The 25,394-nt window shown below is 43.1% G+C and overlaps 1 protein-coding gene across 3 annotated transcripts in view; it reads right to left on the reverse strand.

Annotated features, from left to right (window-relative positions):
- Positions 1–1,763: 1,763 nt before the first annotated feature.
- Etl1 (SWI/SNF-related, matrix-associated actin-dependent regulator of chromatin, subfamily a, containing DEAD/H box 1) overlaps positions 1,764–25,394 on the reverse strand; it is a 31,395-nt gene continuing 7,764 nt past the window's right edge. For all 3 annotated transcript variants that reach the window (XM_084588762.1, XM_084588755.1, XM_084588746.1), the window contains 11 exons: positions 23,530–23,668; positions 18,953–19,088; positions 18,453–18,590; positions 17,439–17,639; positions 14,949–15,077; positions 14,101–14,196; positions 12,678–12,770; positions 11,982–12,100; positions 6,978–7,160; positions 4,899–5,005; positions 1,764–2,074 (listed from right to left, as the gene is read on the reverse strand). In XM_084588762.1, the coding sequence (XP_084444888.1) occupies positions 2,013–2,074; positions 4,899–5,005; positions 6,978–7,160; positions 11,982–12,100; positions 12,678–12,770; positions 14,101–14,196; positions 14,949–15,077; positions 17,439–17,639; positions 18,453–18,590; positions 18,953–19,088; positions 23,530–23,668 (1,403 nt within the window). In that variant the 3' untranslated portion in view covers positions 1,764–2,012. The remainder of the gene's footprint in view (positions 2,075–4,898; positions 5,006–6,977; positions 7,161–11,981; positions 12,101–12,677; positions 12,771–14,100; positions 14,197–14,948; positions 15,078–17,438; positions 17,640–18,452; positions 18,591–18,952; positions 19,089–23,529; positions 23,669–25,394) is intronic.

Consider the following 25,394-nt stretch of genomic DNA (forward strand, 5'->3'; position numbering starts at 1 on the left):
ACATGGCAATGAGTTTTACAAGCACTCATTTCAAAGGGTATGACTGATGTTCAAGAAATGCTCAGTTTGCCTGAAGAAAGGCTGGGAACAGCATGTACACATTCCACCATTGTAGAGTTTGATGGTGCTTTACTGAAAGGCACCATTGTCATCAGCCTGACAACACCCACTTCGAGACAAAGGCCTCTCTCATATCCCTCCATCAACACAGTCCTGTGCCAGCTGCATCCACTTGATTCCCGCAAACTTCATAATCTCATCCACCCACCTAACTTTTGCCGCTCCCTGCTATGCTTGCTTTCTCTTGGAATTCAGCCCGTCATCTTTAATGACCACTGGACTATATTGCCTGTGTATTACATAGCCTGCTTATGCTCATTTCTTCTTGATTTCTACTAAAATTTCATGAACTCTCATTTGTTTCCTAACATCCATACTGTGGTTTCTGCATGGTCATAGGCCACCGAGCGTCTCGGAAGCCGAAGCCCCGATCAGCCGTCACCACGCGCACACTGAAACACCGTAGCGCGCACTCATCCTCCGCAGAGAGGAGAGCGCTTCGCTGCAAAAACACAAGCCTCCTAGTTGACACAGAAGACGTTTATTCAACACCGTCCTCCAGCGGTATACAAACACTCAGTCACTGCATCCCGGGAGTGCGCGAGGAGCAAGGCTCCCCTGCGCGTACGCAGTGACAAAGAATGTGCACCGCAAGCACGCAAGGGCGTGCTGTGATCTCTCTCTCGCGGTCACCAAAGGGTTCCTTTGAGAGAGAGTGGGCAACCACCGCAAGGTATGCCTGTCGCGGATCGTTGGATCACGATCGACAGGCTCGAGCTGCGCTCTCAGGTACGAACCGGAGCGGGCGAACTCGAGTACACACTGGTCTGCGCGGACAAAGGCCGGCAGACAAGAACAGTAGCGCACACATCTTGCGATGTCTCGAAGGGGTCTCTCTCTCGGCTCCGCTACGGTCGCGCGAGCGCGGCTGTTGAAGCGGTGCCGTGTTCCCGCCAAAAGGCGCCAATGAGAACAGCTACTGGGAAGTTAGGGCAGAGCTGTGGCCGAACGACAGTGACAAGTTGTCCAAGCATCTCTCCGCCGCCTCAGGCGGGAGAAAGGGAACGAGGAGAACAACAGGGCAAGGGCGGCGGCCGCTCAAAGGGCAGCCGCCGCAAGCACAAATCCCACAATACCTACCATTTTTTGGTTCAGATCTCTGTGTGGTTCTGAATTCAGCTGAACTCTTTTTGTTAGCTTCCATGTTTTAAGATATAGCTGTTTCTCTAGAAGGATACTGGTAACTTGCAATTCATGATCAATAGTACTTGCCGAATGCATTCCGTGTAAATCTGATAAGCTAATCTTACTTAATATACTAGTGATTATTCATCAAGGCAGAAATGTGAGATGGGAAAGCTGAATTGCAGCTGTGAGATGAATGTACAGTACGGTCCACTGTTAAAGGGAACTTGCAATTGCGTGGCCTAAATGCTTTGCAAAGCACTGCCGCCGGCAACTGGCGAGAATGGCCAGCATCATGAGCATGCTCAGGAAGAGCAGTCGGCTGTGCTTACTGCGCATGCACCCTGTGTGATTGTTTGTCACTGGTTCCCTCGTGAATGCTTTGTAAAGCCCGGCAGACACGTGGTCTCATGTTCCTTTTAACAGTGGACGGTACTGTACATGCAGTCTTAGCATTTTAAATCTTAATTTGCAGCATTGCAATGCAGCAGCTGAGAAGATGAACAAGACAACCAAGCGAAATTCATAAATCTTTACTAAAAATGATAATATATCACAATATTGTACAGCTTGACAAACAAATCTGCAGCTCTGCTGTCTTGTAGCTTTTGTCAACGCGAACACATAGAAAAAGCATCAAATGCTTCAAATATCTTTTGAAGCAAGTCACTTCATAATTCTTCAAATACCTTCTGAAGCAAGTTGTTTTTGAATGCTTCAAATATCTTCTGAGGCAATTCATTTTTGAATGAACAAATATAAATGAATTAGCTTCCCAAGGCAGCTTTTAGAATTTGGGCAACGCTGGTCACATCCACATCTTCCTTGGCTGCACGAGAAATAAAAATGAAGGGAGGAGGAGAGAGAGAGGAGGGGAGGGGGGAATGAGAAAATTATTACAGTTTGCACGGCAGCATGAAAGGCAACAGCTTGAACTTATGCTTACAATATGAATATTGCATGCAAATCTAACTGTTGAAATTTGGATATGGTTCGGAATGAAAGTTTGATGGTATTAAAATCTAAGGGTGAACATCTCAAACGTAACTCCTGCTACGTTACCAGTACGCATTGCTTTATTTCAGTTCAAGGATCTGAGAGGAGAGTTTAATAATTAGGATAATCAACTTTCAGCTGTTTCTTTATCACTCGAAGAAATAACATGCCTGCGGTCGATGACTTCAATCCTGAGACGCACACAGTTTCCTGTAGGCAGCCCAGGAAACATATCTTCAAGAACAGTTTTCCTTCACTTTCTCCAGTGAAAATGTGACCTTCTTACATGGCCTTATGGTGACCAAAGTGTGTACGAAATTAAGCGTGGTAGTCACACTTTAAATATACAGAGAAATGACTGTACCATCCACAATTTGCATTTTGTAAAAGTTCTAGTGGCGAGTTACAATACAGACTTATTTCATTTCGCGAAGTAGTGATGGTAAAGTCCATTAGTTTAGCCCTTAAATTCAAGCAGTTTCATTACAGTCATTATGTGGAGGTAATGTAAACTTATGTAAAGTGCAACAGAGACACCACAATCAGACAAGAGAGACAGGACAGCCTCACCATGACCGATACTGTGTTTTAATAGTTTACATTACCTGTAAAATGCGTTGTGGGGCTAGTTGGTTCATGCTCGTAAACTTATGTAAAGCGCAACAGAGACACCACAATCAGACAAGAGAGACAGGACAGCGCCCTATCCTGTCTCTCTTGTCTGATTGTGGTGTCTCTGTTGCGCTTTACATAAGTTTACGAGCATGAACCAACTAGCCCCACAACGCATTTTACAGGTAATGTAAACTATTAAAACACAGTATCGGTCATGGTGAGGAAATCTACGAAGGTTCAGTCTCCCTATCCAAGGTAAAAATTTCCGTTCTTTTTTATGATTACAGCAGGAACCTAATATATTCAGTGACTATTGTGTGCATAGTTGCCATGCAACACTCCATTACAGTAGTCGAGCATCTTAACCACTGCGCCATAGCGGTGGGGCTATGTGCATCAGTTTGTGAATTGGTCAAGAATTATAAAAGTGTCCCTCCGTCCTTATTCCCTTCGCTTATGGAACGGGTCAGGTGTCTCCCTTGTGTGTGCCATATACTATGTCACACAAAAGGGAGACACCTGACCCGTTCCATAAGCGAAGGGAAGAAGGACGGAGGGACTTAAGAAAATTACATGGTCTCTTACATGCTCTCATGAGGTTAATGGTGATAGCCTACCCTTCCTCTCATCGCTTGCCTCTCACTGTTTGCCTCTTATCCACATTAATTGCTAGGGCTAACAGCTCCTCAGAAAAAGTGTGATGCTGGTGACACTGGCACATCCGCATCTGATTACTAGGATCAGATATGTAGTTGCGAATCGAAAGATGACGATGGCTGATTGGTTGTCAGATCCAGTGGCAACAGTGTGCCAAATTGATCCGAAATGCAAACTGCTGTTAGAAGTTCAGTTTTTGGCTTTAGACAGTTTCGCTGCTCTTGCACGCTTTGCTGGCAATCCTCGACTGTCCTAGAAGCAGCATTAATGAGCCACAGTGTGACTGACGGCCAACATAAGACAGCCTCAGATCATCTTCAAGGCTTTTAAAAGCACCTCGACAAGATTCGACTATTCAATGTCAGAGCAGAACTGATGGTGAATATAGGTATAGCTCTGCCCAGGAGCAAGTTGTTTCTGGCTCTGGAGAGGAAGTTTAGGAACAGAGTATGTTTAGAAACGTTACCCCATGCACACCTTTTCCATCTCCACTTCCCCTCACCAATACACCTTCTCTCCCTGAGCATACTTCTGCTCCACACCTACCCTCCTCATCCACCAGCTGCGGCCTTTCGCCCTCCCTGCCCTCCTTCCACTTTGGCAGAATCTGTCGAAGGGTAGTTTTTGCAGAAACTATCTGTGCAAGAGAATTTTGCATGTCTAATACAAGGAAAAAATATTGACTGCTGATTGGAATGCTCCCAGCAACGGTTATGCAGCTTGGTGAACCAAGATAGTAATTTGGTGCCGAGTAGAAGAACCATGAAAAAAAAATAAAAAATAAAAAGAACTGTCTAGAATGTAGTGTCTACTCTCTGATTCATGAAATGTAGAAACTGCTCAGTGTTGTGGTGTGTACACTACAGGAGTCAGTATTGTTTTGAAGTGGAAACAGCTTTTGTGCTCATATTTGCTTTTCTGGAATACTTTCCAAGAACAATTAATAAAGACCGTAGTATATCCATAATGTATTTTTTTCCTCCTTCCTTTGTCAAATTATTTTAGGCCACAAAATCTTTCATTTTGTGCTGTTAGTTTTTTCAGAAACTCGCAACTTGGAAACTGCAACTAATGATGCTCCTCTTCATACGATAAAATATAAGATTTAGGACTACTTTTGCTACATTTTTTTCCCCTAACCTTCTGGAAACCTGGGCAGCTTCCAGGGGTAAGAATTATGGCATTATAATAACCGTAATTCTTCTTTTATTCCATGCCACGTCTCATTCTCTGCCTCTGCTACCTATAAAGCTGCCCTATACCTCGCAGCGCAGCAGAAAACAGCAACCATGAATCAAGGACTGTGCAGTTTCTACTTTGCTCCGAGCTGTGGGAGTGCCATAAAAAGACTATGAGCAATATAAGCATGCAATGACAGTACTCACACGTGTCTTCTGTAATGTCTCTCTCCAGTCTAAGCTTGTCTTTTGCAATGGACAAGATTCCTTCATCGATGGTGTCCTTGCTAATCAGTCTTATAATATAAACCTCTCTGGAAAAAAAAAAAGAAAAGGACTGCCGGTTAAGATGGTAATACACAATAAACAAAGCTACAGCCGTCAGGTTTTAGTCAAACAAATCCACAAACAGCCTTTGAGACACTAGACTGTTATCAATTTTGAGTCTAGTTCTTGCTAAATTTGCCTTCGTTCAATCACCTGCTAGCAGTCCTGGTTAAGCTGGTAGGAAGTGCAACAGCCCCAGACAAGCGATTGAACTTTTTTTCTGAACTAATCGGGAAGAATTTTCTTCTAACTGCAAACTTCGCAGTTGTATGGCTACAAACGAAAGCTGTACAGTTTGTCATGCTCTACACGATGCAAATGAGTGATCACTCCCCAAATGGAATCTATGCCACTGTGTAAAACCAAATCTGAAAGCGCCTACTGGCGACCTCCATGCTTCCAAACAATAAAGTATCCGGGTAAGAAAAGAGAAAAAAACAAAACTATATGTATACATTTCAATAAAAACTGAGGCTTAACAATTAGGCAAATTTGCAACGAGAGCAGTTAGGCACTGGGTAAGGAAAAAAAATTTACAAATAATGGGCTTAGCGTCATCAATGAGTGGTGCCAAGAAGTCACTGAGACTAATACTAAGTGTGCAGTAACCAATGAATGCTTTATTCACTAGTTTGCATCACTTGATAACCCCATTCATTTCAGTTTTCATCTAGGACAAAAAATCTTACTACAAGTTGCAATAACGTCATCAACAAAAAAACTGCTGCCATACTTGTGATGAAAATGTGTAAAAGGTCAGAATGTGCTTTCGGAAATTCTGTCCTAGTTCAAAACTAGAAGCCATCAAATGTGACACAGGCTTGAATACTAAGGACCTATTCCTCACCAACATTTGCTGTATAACATCAGGTCTGCACCAATACGACACCAACGCTCGTATCATTTTTGGAGTTGTGCCTCGCAAAAACATTTCAGTATTTATGATTTGCATCAAAGGTTCTCAAACTGGCATCTTTGAACCCTTGTGTACCCTGGAGAGATTTAAGGCTTTAAAAAGCACTTAAATCCATTCATGCTTCATCAACTTCATACCTTTTTCTGTGGTCAGTTTACATATCAATCATACTGTTATTGCTTATAGCACTCTACAGCCAGCTATTAATTGAAGTTGGACATTTTTTTGAGGGCTGTGCACATCTGCATGTTTTTGTTTGTCGACATGTTAGGAAGCGACATGAGCTAAGAGATGAGAGGTGGTTCCCACACACCTTTTGAAATATCCCCGAGGCTGAAATGATGGAAAAACCCAAGCTTATAAGACCAATGTAAACAAGTGAGTGAGGAGTCTTATATATATACTTTTTTTTTTTATGTCAGTGAGAGCTGCTTTCCCTAATATAAGAGAAACTTCTCAAAGTTTCACCACCAGTGTGCTGCATGCATACACAAGAAAATCCCCCCTTTTCACAAGCCCACTTTGTGTAAGTGCCCTTCTCCGCCTCCAGGTCTGCTGGCTGAAACATGAACTACCAGCTACTGCTGCACATGTGCAGCTCATGTTAATGACATGCTCATTTGACAGATTGGCGACAGCTGTCAAGTACATACTTGCCACTTCGCAGCTAGGCAAAACTGGCTCATTGCATCTTCTACATGTGTTTGTTTTTAACCTGCAGCAGATGCATTTTCGCCAGTTCCTAGAGGGCGTCACATATTGTGAAAGATGCAGATTGAACTGAATGCGAACAGCTAAAACAGAAAGCCCTTTGCTGAGGAACACAAAGTACTGCTAGTGGAAATGTTTTGCACTTAAAGGTACGAAGGTCGCTCTTGAGTAGTGTTAATGGAGGTTGCTTATATTTTATCTTCAGCAGCCAATAGTTTACACTTGCATCTTATTTGATGCTGTTGGTACAGTGGTGTGCAGAATGGTCTGAGCACGCGGAACACAAAGTAGGAAAGGTGTGGTAGGAAAGTGGAGGTGGCAGAGCTGCTCACTTGCTCTGCCCCAGCCGATGGCAGCGGTCCTCTGCTTGCTTGTCATTGTAGGGGTTGAAGTCCAAATCATGGATGACAACCACATTGGCGGAGGTGAGATTAATACCCAGGCCACCTGCCCTTGTCGACAAGAGGAAGACAAGGATGCTGTTGTCACCGTTGTATTCGTCTATCAGGTCCTGCCTGCGGCACAGAGATAAAAATGCCTCGTATGTAAAAGGTCACCACAAGCTGGCTGCTGGCAGTGAATGACAATCAATGAGAATGTTTTACCTTCACCAAATCTTTTTCCTGACACTTCTGAGCCATCGTTAGGCATTCCTATTACGTAAAAAATGAAAAAGAAGCCAACCAAACACTGCATGCATTTCTTTACTTGTACAGTATACACAATTTTCATGGCGAGGGGGAAAATATCCTCGAACTCAGCGCATGCAAAATAACACCCCTGTGACTTTCACTGCGTTGTTCTCGGCTGCTGTCGAAATGGGGGAAAAAAAAAAAAAATTAGCCCCAGAATCATGAGACTTGCGTCACCAGTTGTGATATGTATGCAAGCTCTTTTTAGCTGCAACATTTTTGTGCGCATTTTGTGTGTGCTTGGTTGGTAAAGGAGGGACAGAGGAGGGCTGAAATAGTCTATGTCAGTAAGGCCAACCGCAAAAATTCAGACTCCTGCCTGAGGAGAAGACTTCTAGGGCTAATGTAACCATGGTCTCCCACTGACAAAGCAAGCTCAACACAATGGGTGGACACCCAATCAAACCCTGCAGGACACCTACTTCTCGCTAGAAAATAGCTATTCATAAAAGGAACTTCCGCTCATGTCATAATTTGCGGCGACATATCGTGAAGATTTCACGCCTATCACCACTGCTGTCAACGGGCCTGATATGTTGTTAAATTTCTTCCACGCCAAAGATCACGCAGATGTGGACTGCATTTTACTTACACTACAAATGAAGCTGTTCACACCTTAATTAAAAAAAAAAAACTATGTGCATCTTTTATCAAGTAAAAGTGTCAATAAATGATTTTATATCTCTTTCAATGGTTATATTTTTAAAAATCAGGCAGTTTGGATCACAGGTTTTTCTAGATATAACAAGTTCCTTACCCCCTTTTTTTTTGTATGAGAAAAAAGTATCGGTGAGGTTTGTATCAAAACAGTAATTAAGAAGTGACTCCTTTTGTTAGTTTTTGAATGTCCCAACTGCTGCCATAATCTATTTCTACAACCCAGCCAAATACCGCAAAATTTAGCTGCCATATATTGGTTGCTTTACCGCCATCGCAATTACGCTGCCGCAATGTGCCAAGCATACCAGGTGTACCAGCAAAATGTAACCAAGCTTCTTAAAAACACTTGAGTGCCCTAGCCCACTGAAACCAACTGAGACCTGTTGAGAATCACCTCAGTTTGTAGTATATTTCTGTCTTCCTAAGTCAATTAGTAAAGGCTAATTAGCCAAATTTTTAATTATTGACACAGAAGGTTTCGTTGGTTTGGTTTATGAAGTTTAACACCCCAAAGCGACTCAAACTACGAGACGCCGTAATGGAGGGCTCTGGAAATTTCGACCACCTGGTAATATGCAGTGACATAGCACAGCACACGAGCGCCTTGCTTTTCGCATCCATGAAAAGCTGCCGCTGCAGCCAGGATTCGATCCAGCATCCTTGGGCACAGCAGTCAACCGCATTAACCACTGTGACACCACGGTGGGGCTTAAAGAAGAAAGTGTCAATTCAAAAGCTGTAAATCCTCTATAGTATGTTTATAGGTCAAGTAAGTGCCACCGTTAGCAGTATGGTGCGACAGCGTTATTAGCTCCGGTTTGTGGCTCTCCTTGGTGATTCTACTCTCATATAGAGAACCCAATCTCAAGTTTCGGCGCACGACTACAGCGTCGAGAGGGCACAGCGGCGTTACTGGGAATAGCTGACGCCGGCACTGCCAGCGCGGCCTCTGATACTGGAGGCGGCGCGCATGCAAATGTGGTGTTCTGTCCAGCTGAGATGCTGCGGAGTCCCCGCATGGGTAGTTTGGTGTGCTGCTTCGACAGCGGTGTAGAAATAGATTTTTTGCGATGGAAGAAGCGGCCCAAAGAAAACAGATAAGGGAATCCAAGCTCAAGTTAGGCCGCACGAAGCGGCGCTGCCAGCTAGACACCGGCGGTAGCATCAGTAGCTCACGCGCGTGAGCGCGCCCTTCAGTTCCTGCGGGGAGAAGGAGGGAAGTGGTGCCTAGCACACATGCTCTCTTAGTCGGTGCCTTTGTACGAAAATATAAAAAAGATTTGATTCAGCAGGTATCCATTCAAGAATGGAGGTCTCCTTGCCAGCTATGAAAGGTGGGATGAGAGGTGAACAGGCTAACGGTTCATTCAGACAGTGGAAGCTGTCCATTAAATTAAAAATAAACTGCTGCTCGCTGGAAAACATCACTGCATTTATAGCATGAATGTTTTTCAACTCGCAGATGAAGAGGTCGCAACCTTGGCTAATTCCCCTCATGGGGCCCCCCCCATGAGTTTACTTCACAATAATTTAAATGAAGCTCACCGCAGCTTCGCATTGAAATAAGCGCAAGTTCCAGCTTTGCAAAGGCATCTGCTGCCTAGAAAAAAACAAAAACAACCTCACATTTCATGGGATGACCATGCCTGCTATGAATAAGCAAATGTGAGCTGGCATTGACAATTATCGCTCTCTTAAAGGTCTTATTAGCTTCCCAAACTTTCGTCAATTTCTGGAGCCCTCCATTACGCCGTTTCTCATAGCCTGAGTCACTTTGGCACATTAAATCCCATAAACCAAACCAACCAACCAAAAATTAGGGGACAATTAAACTCAGCCGTTAACGGTATGACGCGATAGCATGTCGCACACACAGGGAGGGTGTTTTACACTTCTTATTTTATATTTACCGTTAATTTTATACACTAATACTTAGCATCGGGAAACACTGGCTTTCCATTCTGAGCAGTTTGACACCCTTTGAATGCATTTTTCTATTTTTTTTTTATTACTTGTATTATCAGTCACACATTTTAACATTTGCACTACATTTTTTAATTAGCATCACAAAGCATCGGCATTTAATTCTGAGCATTTGGCACATTTGAACCACCTTTTTCATTTTTTTTCCATCTCTTTTATTCCTCTCATTTATCAATTAATTACATTGAATTCATAAACTCTTCATGATTTGTCAATCAATGATCAGTCACTAGAACCACAGATTATTATTTTTTTTTTTATCATTGTATGCATTGATACAATTTTTTTACGGAGCCTTCGATTAAACATTTCCAACATGTGGTAAGGCTACTATGTCGGTGGCTTTTCATAAACTCTTCATCGGCTGTCATTCATTAATCAGTCACTAGAGCCACAAATTATTTTTGTGTCATTGTATACAATGATACAACTTTTTTTACCGCGTCTTCGATTAAATATTGCCGACACTTGGTGCTGCTTCCGTCAGGAGCAGCAGCGACGCCACATTTTGCTTTGAAAGCCTATATAGATCAACACCGCGTTTACAAACAAAGCTCGCGGTGACGCAGCCGAATGGGGGTTAAAAGTAGGGTTAGCGCCTCTAGGAACACATGGAACAGAAAGATTTCAAAGCAGTTTTCTCATTTCACGGGACAACTATGATGTCATTATTCGGTGCAGAGTAACCATGAACATCCTAGAACAGTCATGAAAATATGAAACCTCATTACCGAGGCGAAGTATTTTTAAAACACCGCAATACATATGGGGGTGCAAGTTGGGAAGGTGACCCATAGACACATGTAAACACAACTTACCGCAACCTTTTTCTCGTTTCGCAGATCACCAGAAGTGGTGGCCAGTCGTTAAGCTTTAGTCAGCGCTTTGAACAAGTGTGTTACAAAGTATGCTGCGTCATTGCGGAGGCAGTATTCTTTTAAAACTCCCAGAATAATCTATGTTGCGAATCCGGACACCTCCAAGGGGCTCATATAGCGAATCGCGAAGTTTTGTTTGCAGTCTGAAATACTGCCGCATGGCATAAATTAGCTTAATAATACTGTCGCTCAAGTGATACATTCTACACAGAATTACATTTAAAAAGCGGTTGTCAAACGCTATACGATAATATGGACCGAACGAGAATCGCGCATTGCAGCAGACGACGGCGCAGATGGCGATAGACCCTACGGTCGCCTCCAGCTCCGAACCGTCTGCTACCAACGGAACCGGGGGTGCATGGCTGTCTGCAACTATGCGCGGTCAGTTTATCGTGCTGTGAACAGTCCCGTAATTAGTGTTAATGGCCAATAAGAACATCAAAAGTTTAATGAAAATTAAAAGAGCGCTGATGCCAGCCTTACAGCACGCGAGGCGCCCACCAAGAGCTGAGCCAATCCAATCCAATATGGCTGTGTGCGCACGCCCTTGGCAGCACAGCTCGCCGATCGATTTCGTGCTGGCCGTTGCCGGCCCGGTTATTCCTGCTTTTTCTCGCGTACTACTCTCACGCAGCGCTCCCACATATTTTATTGAGTACCCACCTCACGTGCGTATTGGTTCTTCTATTGTGGCAGCTCAGCCATGCGCTGGTGTCAAAGTAATATATCGCGCCTTGCCTTGCGGCTGCGCGCTGACGGGACAGCACAAAAGGAAAGAAAAAAACAAAAAACAAAAAAACATCTGCATCAATAACATTTTCTCTGTGCACTAGCGTAAAATGAAAATGCACTGCAGAATGTACTGTGCCATTTTCCCTGACTTGGCGAAATTTCCGATAGTTTTTCTGATATTTCACAAATTTTTCCTGGTGCATAAAATTTCCCTGACAATTCCCAGTTTCCCCGATTAGTAGACACTCTGTGAAGTTGCACCACTGTCGCATGGAAGGTATTTTTATTGTGCAAGTTATCATTCTAGGCTATTTTAATTTTAATGAGGCTGTTAAAAATAGCTGCAGGAACAAAACTGCATATAAAAGAAAGGTGATATAGCAGTTACCTGTCAGCCACTGACGTTGAGCCATCCAGCCTAAGCCACTTGTAGCCTCTTATTTTGAGGTAAACTTCCAGGATGTCGAGCATCATGGTGAACTGGCTGAAGACTAAGACACGATTATTCTGGAATGAAACAACAGATGCTTAAGATGAGAGCAAGGGAACAGACCTTTCTCTGTGTCATCACCAAAATATGATGACTTAAAACACGACCTGACAGCGTAAAGCAGAGAACAGCTTTGCTGTGCAATATGAAACCGTTCCACGAAATGCAGCGTGCAGCAAATCTTTTCTTGCAACGTTCATTTCTCAAAAATATATTTTGCAGTCACAGAATTCTACTTCTGGATGACATAACATTGTCACCTGCAAGCCTTTCAATCTGCTTGTCATAAAAACTTATGGTTGGCATCACCGCGCTATGTACAAAACGTAAATTAATGAAAGCATGCATGAAACGTCGAAGTAATTATGTCATTCGAAGGTGTCCGCATGATTTACATCACTCAAAAGAACACAGCCTACTTGATCTACGATAGCTGACTATTCCAGGTTCAAGTAGGGTCACGATAATCCGAGCTTGATGCTATACTATATTCAATGCATTTTTTTAAAGGTCATTTAATTTGCCCTGCGGATTCTACTAAATTCATTATTTGATAATTATAGTTCTATCTTATGATTCTCAAGTGTGATGTACCTTCTTTTGATGTTCCTCCAGCAAAGAATCGAGTGCCTTGAACTTGCCAGAGTCGAGAATTTTTTCATCATCAAGCTTGAACTCATGCAGTATCTGAAAAGGAGGAGAAAATCATTTGTAAGCAAAAACTGCACGAGAGGTTCACAGAGAGTAAAAACAACACAATTTTGTTTTTCATAAAATTTAATTGTCTGTACCTATGTTAACGTTTATTCAACAGAAAAGGACACATTTACTGCTGAATAATTTGGTGTTCGAAAATTTGAGTCTCTAAATAGAGGTTGTTGATGGCCAACCCCCTTAATCTGAAAATTCGGAGAACTCGAACCAGAACTGTGGGCCTAGAAAACGCCCATATAAGTCTATTGTGTTGGACACTCATTAAATATGATATGAGCAGGCTTGCTCTGCCTAACTCGGACAGAGGATCACATCGAGGTATGATACACACAGGCTGCGATTATCGAAGAAGACCTCCTTGAACCTGAATCCCATGGAACAGTGGTGCGCGCTATGGCAGGCATGACGACAATCAGAGGTTACCAGTTTTCGAAATACAGCTCAGTTACACAGTTTCAGCTTCGCTTTTCTTAAATTCACGCCACCGCATGGCTGCATCGGGCATGTGCATTGGCCAGTCGCGCAGTTTTGGGTGCTGTGTGGTGCACCACTGTTCTCTTATTTCTATTCTGGAATGGTGTAATGCTGTTCTAATGTCTACACATCGGTTTGGCTTATGAGGTTCAGCATTCCGAAGCAACTCGGGCTATGTGAGATGCTGTTGTGGACTGCTCCGGAAATTTTGACTATCTGGGGTTCGCGCACTGACATCACAAAGCACACAAGTGCATTACTTTTCATGTCCACTGAAAAGTGGCTGCCGCGGCGAGGTTTCGATCTCGTATTCTTAGGTACAGCAGCCGAGAGCCCTAACCACTGCGCCACCGCGGCAGGCCTCTACACATATGCCCGTGTAGAGCCCTGTGGCTTGCATCTACATACTGTGTTCAGTATCCTGAAACTGTGCGTACAGCACGCAGCTTCACTGTGCGCTTCAACACGATGAAACATTGCATTAGAATGGTTAGGTACTATCGGGGACAAAAGTCTGTGGACCACGCAAACTGCAACCAAAGCGCATAACTTTCGTATATGCCAGTAGTCTCGGGCCACATTTGTCGATGTGAAAGTTTGATGTCAGTTCTTTCACGTTTGCTAGAGAAATAAAGTGATAACTTGTTTACTTCGTGGTTCTAGTCCAAAATCGTCAGATGTGCAGTCCAGAAACTTTTGTCTCTAGCTGTACATTTAATACAAATACAATATCAATCTTGGGAAGTAACTCAAAAACAACAATCAAAAATACTCCCTAAGACAATCTCACAAGTAAACTGACAAAGAAACTCGCAGAAGAGACTCTTACCGGGAACTTGGAGCAAAGCATGTGCAGCTCAAAGTCTGACATTACTTCCATGTCCTCAAATATTAAGTCAGCATTGGCGTCAAAGTAAGTCGGCTCCTAGGGCAGAGTAAATAAAAGAAAAAATGCAACTTACTGAATTCACAGCAACTAAACACACACAAGCGATAAAAAGTATACAAATGACTAGCACGCTAACCCTCTTGATATCACTGACATACCCGTACATACTCCGTCCCAAGTTAGAAATGTGTCAACAGAAAGCTAGCATGCTTGAGGTGGTGCTGTCATCTGTAACATACTCTTAGAAGGTAGCATTTACTCTGGGGCTGTCAGCTGAAAGTCGCAATCGTGGAGAAACCACGCAGTCTCCTTTCTGATTAGTGGTGGTGAAGGCGTGGCAAGGTCGCACAATGCTAGCACTGCGCACTTAACTTGCGAAACGTGGAGATGCTTCTGTGTGAAAGTGCTCTCCCACTTACAACACAGACAACAGGAAGGGGGCACACACCCTTCAGATGTATAATATGTAATCCACAGCTCTTCCTTGCGACTGCCAAAATCTAATGGCTTTTGCTTTTCTGGCATTTAAAAAGAAACATCAAGTATCGAACTAAAAAAGTGTTCCACACCATTCACAAATATTACGAACAATGACGAAAGTCTTTCATTGGAGGGTGCATCACCGGCTAAAAAGCTTCGGCTGCTATAGGACTGCATACTTGGACAAGGTGATCCAAGCAAAAAAAAAAAAAGAGTAACATGCATGACAAAGACCGCAATCAGACATTAAAGTTATCTGATCACTGTGGTGACAAGACAATACAAAGCTCGAAGTCATAAGCCGATACCTTTAGTAGCATTTGGGACATTGTTCTGAGTTTCTCCAGGTCATAATGATTACGCAGAAGCAATGGATGATTTGAAGCTCGCCTCAGCTTCATCAGCATTCCAGTTTGGGCATCCTGACATTCTTTGAACTGTAATGGCAACGTGATTTTGACAGCACACATCAGTCCCGATACAAAACCTTTTAGCAATGACAATAAAGAGATGCTACCACAGAACTTAAGAAATCAAGGAGGCAAAATACACAAGAATTCTTTCTTACTGTTTCATTTTTGGTGCTCTCTCTGATCAGAGAGAGTGGTGACTTCACAAGTTTTATAGTTCAATCCGAAACATTATTTTCAGAAGTATGCTCATGGGCTATTCAAACTAAATGTCGCTATTAACAGCTTGATCGCTCATAGCACTGAGGACATTAGGCACAGCGGCACACAACAATGCATAAGAAAAATAGCCTACAAACCAAGCCAAGCCAAAGCACAGCCCACACAGTACCTCACATTAGGGTACAGTTGCAGCCAGAATAACTCTAGCAAAGGACCCTAGCATACTAATCTATAAACAGAAACTTTTACATCCTTCCTGCTTAATGCATGAGAAAAGTTCAAATGCTAAAGCATGCTTCGCGCCTGTACATGCACATGGAAAGTGACCTAAATTAAAAAAAATAAAGTACCACTGAAACAAAATAAAAAGTTTTAGAGCAAACTATGGTTAATGATTACTGAATTTTTTACAAGACAAAGGAAACACTTTTTGACTTGAGGCATGCCATGGTGGAACCCTATGTGACAATTTTGGCTGCACATGGATTTTACTACACATTACACCTCACTACTCAGAGGTGTTAACATTCCATCTCCACTTCCTGACTGTGGTGGCTCAGCAGTTATGGTGCTCAACTGATGATCCCCAGGGTGCGGGTTGGATATCGGCCACAACAGCTGCTTTTCGATGAAGGTGAAAAGCAAGGTGCCTGTGTACAGCGCACTGTCAGCACACACAGAAAAACCCAAGGCTATCGAGCTTATTTGGAGTCCTTCACTACAACTCTCCTCAAAGCCCGAGTCACCCTATAAACCGTTCCACCTCCACCAGAGTGTAACTACCATGGCCGAGATCGAAGCCATGAACTCATTTCAGAATAAGATTGAAATAATGGTGTATGTTTGCTAACAAAAGTGAAAATATCACTTGGTTTCAACTTTAACGAAACTGTGCAATGCAGTACCGCTGATCCCAGATATATCTAATTATTGCTTATATTGAACTCAGAATATCCTTTTGAAAATCCCCAAAAGCATAGCAGTGTTTCTTGCATTTATCGAACTCCTGTTCAGCAGAGGCTCCATATATCAAATTGCGCACCATGCTCCTACAAGCATTGTTTCCTCTAACAGCTCTCCGGTGATCACTCTTCACGCTCACTAACGCTGTAAAACCGTGTGACGAGGTGGACACATAAGTTCGCTTGAAGATGTCCTCTGGTGTGGCGTTTTTTGCATCGCAGCACTGCTGTCATGAGGGGAAACTGGTTTTCAGTGCACCAGTTGTCATGCAGTGAAACCAGTGGTGGCGCTCGCGTGGCCAGTATCCTAATTTTACGCACTAGCGTGTGCAGCTTGTCCTATCGAAAACCTGCCACCATTGCCGTGACCTGGCATATGTACCTGATAGCGATATAGGTGTCGCGGCAATGGTGGGGAATATGCATTGAGAATACACACGTGATAACTGTGATTATACCTCCTCTTGTGCACCATTCAGGTTGGCATCATACCATTTTGCTTTCCAAATAAATGCTGGTGCCTTTCTTCTTAAATTTTGTTTTACCGCAATGTAGAATAGCATTGTTATTTTTCTATTACCAATGGCGCTAGCGAAGCAGTCATGCAGTTCTTCGAGCCATTCGCAATTCCTTGAAACTGCCTCACATAAAATGTCACAGCATTGGTGCCATTGCCTAACAAGTATCATGATCACTTGTTATGCTCAGAGGATGTCGGCCTTACAAGTAAATATGCTGAATATGCACGATTCATGCTTAGGGACAGTTATCTCGCGAGCGAAAGACAGCACTCCCACCCTTGCGCCGACGTTCGTACCCGCGCGCATAGACACCTGCGTCAGTGGCGCCCTGAGCGATGAGAGCGGCAGCGTCGAGCAACTTTACTCGACGGCGTCGCTGTATTGTTTGCGCGGCGCGTTGACACGCACAGAGAGTAAAGGAGGCTATGGCCCAGTACACCTTTACATGCCGCACGTACGTAACAGCATGCCGGCAAGCCGCATGTCGAAGCAGGAAGTGCGTCGCTAGCACGGGTGCCACCATATTCACGCTTCTGGGTTAGAGAGAGACTTATCTGGTGGCGCATTTTATACATCGAATGATCGATATATGAAACTATTTCGCGACTCTCTTCAAATTCTATATATAGAGGATTAACTGTACATAAAACACTCTCAATCTCTTGTGATGGTGAAAAGGTTACCTCTTTCGAGAGGGTGGCCACCATGTTAACATAGCAGGACTTCTGATACGGAGTCATGGGGCAGTAGCGCTCCTCCTCATGCTTGACGGGGAGCTGCTGCAAGACATCCTGCTTCAGACGTCTCAACACAAACGGCCTCATGAGCTTCTTGGCGTGCTCGATTCTTTCCCGTTCAAAGTTACTCTGGTCCTCCTCATTTTTCTGCATATGGGAAGAGCACATTTCAGTCACTTAGGGCACGTCGCCACCTTTCAAAAAACTTTTTTTTTTTGCAAAAATACACTGACAACACAGGATGACTGGCATGTTTGTCTTGCACTCAGGCTCGACAACGCAGAAGCAGCACAATGGTAGGAAGACGTGAGAATGCACTGCATCACATATTTCTGCTTTTGTTCTGGACCGGTTCCTGTGCTGTTCAGGTATCATTTGGCACATTTGAGCCAGAAAAAGTAAGAGTAAAACCTCGTTACAAGAGACATGGGCATAAGAGGCACTTGGTTATAAGAGACATTTGAAAATGGCTTGATTGGTTTTCCTACGTTCATCATGTTAACAATATCGCATACAAGAGCCACTTGATTACTAAGAGCAACTTTTTTAAGTCACCAAAGTAAATTCTTCACTATTTAGAAGAGACACAACCCAGATGTGCTACAGTTCTCATTCCCTTGGCTCAATTCCGTTTTGTTCCACAGGTGGATGTCACACTTCACATGGTTGGGACTATTGTCTCACCGCATGAAAATTTGCATCATTCTGCTCCTATAGTTGCAGTCGCGCTGCTGCACTAACTGTTGAGTTTAGTTTATGTTGGACTGGATTTCCGTCCCAGCTTCCGCAGCGCCGGTCACTCTGTATGCCTGTTAGTTGGATCGGTTTAACTCAAGAGCTGTTACCATTTTTGGTTACAAGAACCAATTATCATTATTATTTTTGGGACTCTTGAGTGTCTCTTGTAACAAGGTTTTACTGTATACTACTAAAGCTGTAACAACTAAAGGAAAATCTCACCGAAGCTGCCGAGAACATGAGTTTGATCTGGTCTCTCCTCTTATCAAACATGTTCGGCATGACAAATGTAAGCAAAGACATAAGTTCCACCAAGTTGTTCTGCAGCGGAGTACCAGTAAGCAGAATTTTTCGCTTTGCCTGCAAACAGAGAGATGTGACATAGAAAATAATTACATCATAGCTCAAAACACACTATAATTATGACTTGACACTCTGATGCAATGTGCTATTGATTCGCACTCTATAGCCAAACAAATTATTAAAGTCACCCATTTTCCTTTTTTTTTTTTTCCTGGAAGATAAACCGTACACAAGTCATTTGTTAGTTTATCACAGGGCATCCCCTCTAAAAATAACTACACACTATATCTGATTAAAGTACAGCAGGAATGCTGCATACTACATCACTTAGCCGAGCATGACAGCCCGATTGTTACGTTTCCTGTTATGCATAGAAATTCCGCTCCTAACAAAACAAATATCTGATGGGGAGCACTCACACTGATCTTCCCGAGGTTGCCATAGCGCTGTGAACCCATATTTTTGAGCATGTGGGCTTCATCAAAAATGACATAGTGGAAAGGCAGTTTCTTGAATAGGACCCTGTCTTCCCCATTTCCTGAAATCATGTTGTACCTGCCTCGTCACAAGGAGAGTGGAGGGGGAAAAAAAATGGAGAGAGCTGAAACCACTAGGGACTGTACATGAAAACATGACAGGAAGGACAAATTGTGGCATACATGTAGACATAAAATTGCAAATGATGAAGCATGATGTCACCAAGGCAGCCTATACTATAACAGCATTAGAACATGATTAGTTGGCTTACAACGACTAAGACAACACAGCCGAACGTAGCTTGGCTACAGTCTACCATATCCAGTGGTGGTACAATAAAACATGGACTATCTATACTCTGAAAAAAAAAAAAAAAATAAATAAATAAAAATAAAATAAAAAATAAATAAATAAATAAATAAAAAATAAAATACAGAACAAAATTATATTACCCGAGAAAGTGTGATACAAACAGCATAATTTTGAAGGATGTTACTACTGAGCAAGGTACAAAGGCTAATTGCAACTAATGTTCAGACTAAATGGTCAAACAATGGAACTATTTTCTTGTCCGTTTTTAACCTGTGCCTAGCGTCAAGTACACTCTACAGCGCTCAATGGTATTTATTGACATTTTTGTGTCATAGAAGTCTCAATTAGCATTCCTTGGCATAAGACTTGTAGAGTCGTTTTCCGGCATTAAAAAATTCAGTGTGCATTTGAGTTGCCCTTTACAGGGAAGGAAGGTCGCAACTCGTTTAGTCCGTCGATTGCAATAACAAAATTAGCAGGGTCTGTGCATTGTTTAAAGATACTTTCCCCTGTGACCCAATGCAGCGCGGAGAAGATGGCATGGCAGTTAATTTGCTATGCATTTTCCAGAGCCCGTCCACAATTATGCGAAAGTGTTGTCATAGTTTCTAGGTGCTTCATTCTAAGGCACTCCAAAGAAGCAACTACAATTCTCTTCATGTCACATCCTCGCAGTAAGAGCTGCTCATACGTCGCTGCACTTCTGCCATATATTCCTGATGCTTAGCCCCCTTGCATTCGAGATCCACAGAGAAGCCACCCAAAAAGGGGACTGCTGCTTCATACCACGTCAGGCCACGTTGTATGGCACCAGATTCGGCTCACTGATACATTTAGAAGGCAATATATGTAACATACGACCAGATATTATAATTTTTAATGCAGTAGCAAAAACTCGCGCTGTCAAGGAGCGTATTAGCTAAATGAAAAACAGTCCAAGTATAGGAGCACTTTCGTTGTGGCAAAATCGAAATAATTTGACTCCCGTTAAACCGGAAATTCGGAAATTTCGAACTAGGAGTGTGGTTCCAGCCAATGCCCACGCAAGTTTATGGTGTCGAACCCTGTTAGGTAGGACGCTCGTTAATTCGGATATGGGTGGGCTTTGTTCCAGTTAATTTGCACGGGCAATCTCATTGAGATACATGTAGAACCAGCGATCCCAAAAACAGACCTCTCCATCATCATCATCACATCACATCACTTTAATACCTTAAAGACCCTCATTAGAGGGTATTACATAAGGGGTGGGGCGCACAGAAATAAAAAACAGAATTGGTAACATATATGAGTAAGTAAGTTATAAAAATACAAGATTTTCACTGCGCAAGTACACGTGTGATTTGTTCAAGAAATAAAGATGGACATGTGATAGCAGCAAGTTTTCGGGGAAGGCCGTTCCAGTCGTTGGCAGTCCGGGGGAAGAATGATGAAGAAAATGTAGTGGTGCGGGCGCGATGTTGCACAGAAGAGCAGTGCCAGCGCACCTCACTTGCACTATGGTGGAGACAAGGATGATCAGAAGTTCCCCATTTCTCAAATAAAGCTCAGTAGCATAGTTTCGTTTCACTTTCCTTAACTCCACACCATCAAATGGCTGCGATCAGGCACTCGCACTGGCCAGTCGTGCCGTTTCGGACACTGCTTGGCATGTCACGGTTCTCTTATTTTCATTTTGCAATGGCATGATGCTGTTTTAACGCTTATGCACACATACCTCGCATGCATCCGCGTGTTGGACCCGGTACGCCGAAACTGTGCGGACGACACGCAGTGCATGATTCACTGTGATGCTTGACTGGCTTGACTGTACAGGTTGTGCATCCTCAGAAAGCAACGAGACTATTTTATGCAGAGGATCCACTACTACTGCATTGCACTGCGAGAAGGGCAGTGAAGGCCTTCACGGCTTTGGAGCACTTCTACGACATTCCCGACAGTGTGCATAAAGTAAAAAACTTGACGAAACAGTGAAAAACTGTAGCTCTCACTTGAGTTTCTTCCAAAAATGCAGAAAACCATCACAAAGTTGTTCATTAAATCGAATTATTGTGATGTAAACTGCCTTCAACACTTTTTTAGGCCCATTTGGAAATTCCAACTTTCGGTTAACTTAAACACATGTCCCGGTTCCTTGAAGGCCGAATTAAAGAAAGTTAACTGCAACTACGATTTCGAGCTTCCAAACAAAGAATATATCGATGAAGTTTTACTGTATTTAGCCAGGAATGTGTCAGATCATGCTATTGTAGACACCACTGCAACCAAGTGACAAGGCCAAAGGACCAGGGGTTGAGATTATGCAAGAGCGGCTACTTAAAGTAGGGCTTGTTTTAAAAATATACACAAGTCCAATACATAATATATTACACTGGTAAATACATTAGCGCAATCACGTGTTGTGCAATGAAACCCTTTCATACACGTGAAGTCAGTTTCACCTCAATGCTGCATGACCTATTAATTAATAGCAGCATTCTTTATGCAGTAGAATATGTTCACATAGTTCTCTTCACAGCACTACACGCAGCTATCAAGCAGTAACACACAATTTTAGAACTTTATTATTTTTAACTGATGGCCAGGGACATCATGATTAGGGCTAATTCCATTGTGGAAAAGCCAATAATAATTTATAAAAGGCGTCCACCATTCGTGATGGAAAACACAGCTGACCAGACGATACACAGAAGAAAGACGCACACATAGAGACAAAGACGATGCCGCACTGACAACTAATTAGCCACACCCGCACACATTCTTCCTTCACTTCTAAGTACAGACAACTTCTTCCTTCATTTCACTGTTCTGTCTTCACAGGAATTACATCTGCTTTTTCAATAAGGAAACGGAAGGCGTACTAACACACTGTTCACCAGACGTTATTCGCCCAGGCTTCCAAAATCTCTCGTGACAACTTGCCCTTATTCTTCTTCGAAACTTTAATGTTATAAAGGTCAGCTTGTAATTTTTGTTTCTTGCATAACTTGCTATCTTTGCAGTGCACAGCAAGGTTGGTGCCAGACTTCTCCGATGTTGCGGTGGCGTGTTATCTAATCCTGTCATTCACACATCACTCGGTCTGGCCAATGTACGTCTTCCCACAGAACAAGGAAATCTAATATACAATCTCTTGAATATGTTCAGAATACCTCGTGTTAGCATGCCTTCTGTTTTCTTATTGCAAAAGGAGATGGACAACTAGCTCAACATTCCACTTTATTACAGTCCACCATTACACAGCAACTGCAAACTATGAACAACTGCTCTTGCATTGTACCACTTTCCGAAATCACATGCCTATTGAACATGCAGCTGCACCATTCTTCTACCCATCAGTAATCGAAGGAGATATTGCCACCAATTTAAGATATGCGATAGAGCAAACCACTATTTTCAAGATCCCCAGCTTTTCCAGGTTTTCCCCAATTATTTTACTTCAATTTCCCTGACGAACGAAGAGGATCAAAAATGTAGCTGATGATAATGAGCATAGACAGATAATTCACAACAAAAAGCTATTATTAATCATATTCTGCAACTTACAACAATGAAAGGCTATTATTAGTGTTAATGGCCATAACAGCGCCAAAAGTTTACTGAAAATTAAAACCGCACTGATGCCAGCCTCAGAGCACGCGAGCCATCCACCCCACCAAAAGCTAAGCCAATCTGAGCAAACTGGCAGCACGTGCTCGCAGATGCTTTCGTGCTGGCCGCTGCCGGCGCGATTATTCCTGCCTTTTGTCCCGTAATACTCTCACACAGAGCTTCCGCATATTTTATTGAGTAGCCACCTCACGCCATGCCATGCGCTGGCGTCAAAGTAATATATTGCGCCTCGCTTTGCAGCGCAACCGCGCGTTGACGAGACAATGGGGAAAAAAAAAAATCTGCATGAATAACATACTTGCTGTGAGCCAGCTTAAAATGAAAATGCACTGCAGAATATATTGTGCCATTTTCTCTGGCTTGACAAAAGTTTTGATTGTTTCCCTGGAATTTCACTGATTTTCCCGGTGCATAAAATTTCCCTGACAATTCCCAGTTTTCCCAGTTGCTAGACACCCTGGTGATATAAAAGGCTTATGTTTCTCACCAGGGGCCACATTAGCCAGTAAATTAGGTTCTTTTGGTTCAGTTGACTTCTGTCACCCTAAACATATGATTACAAAGTAGCATTCACAGAAGCCTCAAACCCACTCACGTAGTAATGATGACGTCGAAGTTTCCCCCCTCGCCTGCGAGGATCTTGTACTTCAGTTCTCGCCGGTCTTTTTGACTGCCATGATAGACAAGTACGCCGAGGGAAGGGCACCACAGTGTGAACTCCCTCATCCAGTTTTCTGTGACCATGAGATGAAACAGAAAACTGATCATTATGGTTGCAGCACTCCACCAGCTCACCTGGAGCGAGATGGTTCATTCAGCCAAGCCCAAACCTAAAGGGCTGTTTTGAACACAAGGGTGCACTCAAGTGATGCAAATGAATTAGTACAGTAAAGAAATGACTTGAGAAGCAGGCTCCTTTAGGTGTAAACTGTATAATTATACCGTATTTACTCGCGTAAGGAACACACTTTTTTTCCCGAAAAACCGAAGCAGAATTGGGGGGTGCGTTTATTATGTGGGGTAAAATTTACAAGAACTTTTTCAAGATGAGCAAAAAAAAAGGTAATGCAAAAAAAAAAAAAAAAAAAAAAGGAGAAACGCATTAGACAACTTATCTTTCGCAGTTAATTACCTACGCATGCACAATATGCACTTCACTCATCTTCGCTTCTCTATGCTTCACTCTTCATCAGAATCGCTAGGCCCATCATTCAGATTGCTGGCCACTTCCACATCATGCTCCCACAAATGCTCATCGTCGCTGCCATCCAGCGCAATTGCGATTCCAGTCTTTTTGAAGCTCTTTGAGATCAGGTCAGCTCGCAGCAAGCACCATGCATCCAATATCCAGGAGCATACCAGCTCAACAGATGGCCTTTTAATCTTGCCAGTTGGCTTCAAGGTGTGCCCTTCCTGGGCCATCCAGTCTGTGTACAAGCGGCATACACTGTCATTAAATGGCTTATTTACACAAACATCAAGGGGCTGCAGCACCGAAGCGAGTCCACTCAGAATGATGGCATCTCCGTGCGCAACTCTACCTCCAGGAGCAGATTCTCTCCCATGTGCCCGCAAAAACTGTCAAGCATGTTCAGAAGAGACGGGAGAAGCAGGGCGCCAGGTCGCCATCCCCAGACAGTTCGGACCAAATCAGCCATTAGGTTGGCTGGCATCCATCCTTTCTCGTGGGCTCGTATGTGTATAACAGCTGGGAAGTTGGCCTTCGGCAGAGTTTTCCTCGTAGGGTGGTAACTTTTTGCCGTCTGCCATGATAGCCAGCATTATCATGAAATCCTGCTTCTCGGTGCCTTCTCGCTAGGGCGAGGAAGAACCGCGCGGCTGCTGCTCCTGTTGCCATGACAACAGGCGGATCGAGCGAAATGGGAAAGCTACAGCGCAGTCGTTCGCGAGACTGCAAGGGACGAAAGTTGGGGGTATGTTTATTATGCAGCAGAAAAAAAAAATTAAAAATTTGACTACTAAAGTTGTAGGTGCGTTCATTATGCCAGTGCATTCATTATGCGAGTAAATATGTATATATATATATATATATATATATATATATATACACACACACACATAACAGTTTTAGCACTAGCCAGAGAGAATGCCTGTGTTCATTTACTGAGGCAAAGAGCCGCAAATTAACATCTCGTTCAAAAGACGTAAAAAAAGGGAAAATCTTGGGAAAGCCTGGAAGACAGCCATAAACCAAAGGCATACACTTTTTTCCAGGAGAACAACAGTATGTAACACTAACCTGCAAAAGAAAGAACTGAAAAATTACAATGAGACCTAACAATGAGCGGGACAGTGTAAGGTGCCAGCAATGTGAGGCCAGGTGTCCTTTTGCTAGGCTAAGGGCGACTGGCAATCAAAGAACATGCAGGAAGAGGCAGGCACCTCTGCGAACGATGCAGAAGTAGCGTGTGACCATGCACACTATTTCTAGCCTGGATC

This window comes from Amblyomma maculatum, chromosome 1 (genome assembly GCF_055883805.1).
Source record: "Amblyomma maculatum isolate TAMU_Amacu chromosome 1, ASM5588380v1, whole genome shotgun sequence".
Taxonomy (NCBI): domain Eukaryota; kingdom Metazoa; phylum Arthropoda; class Arachnida; order Ixodida; family Ixodidae; genus Amblyomma; species Amblyomma maculatum.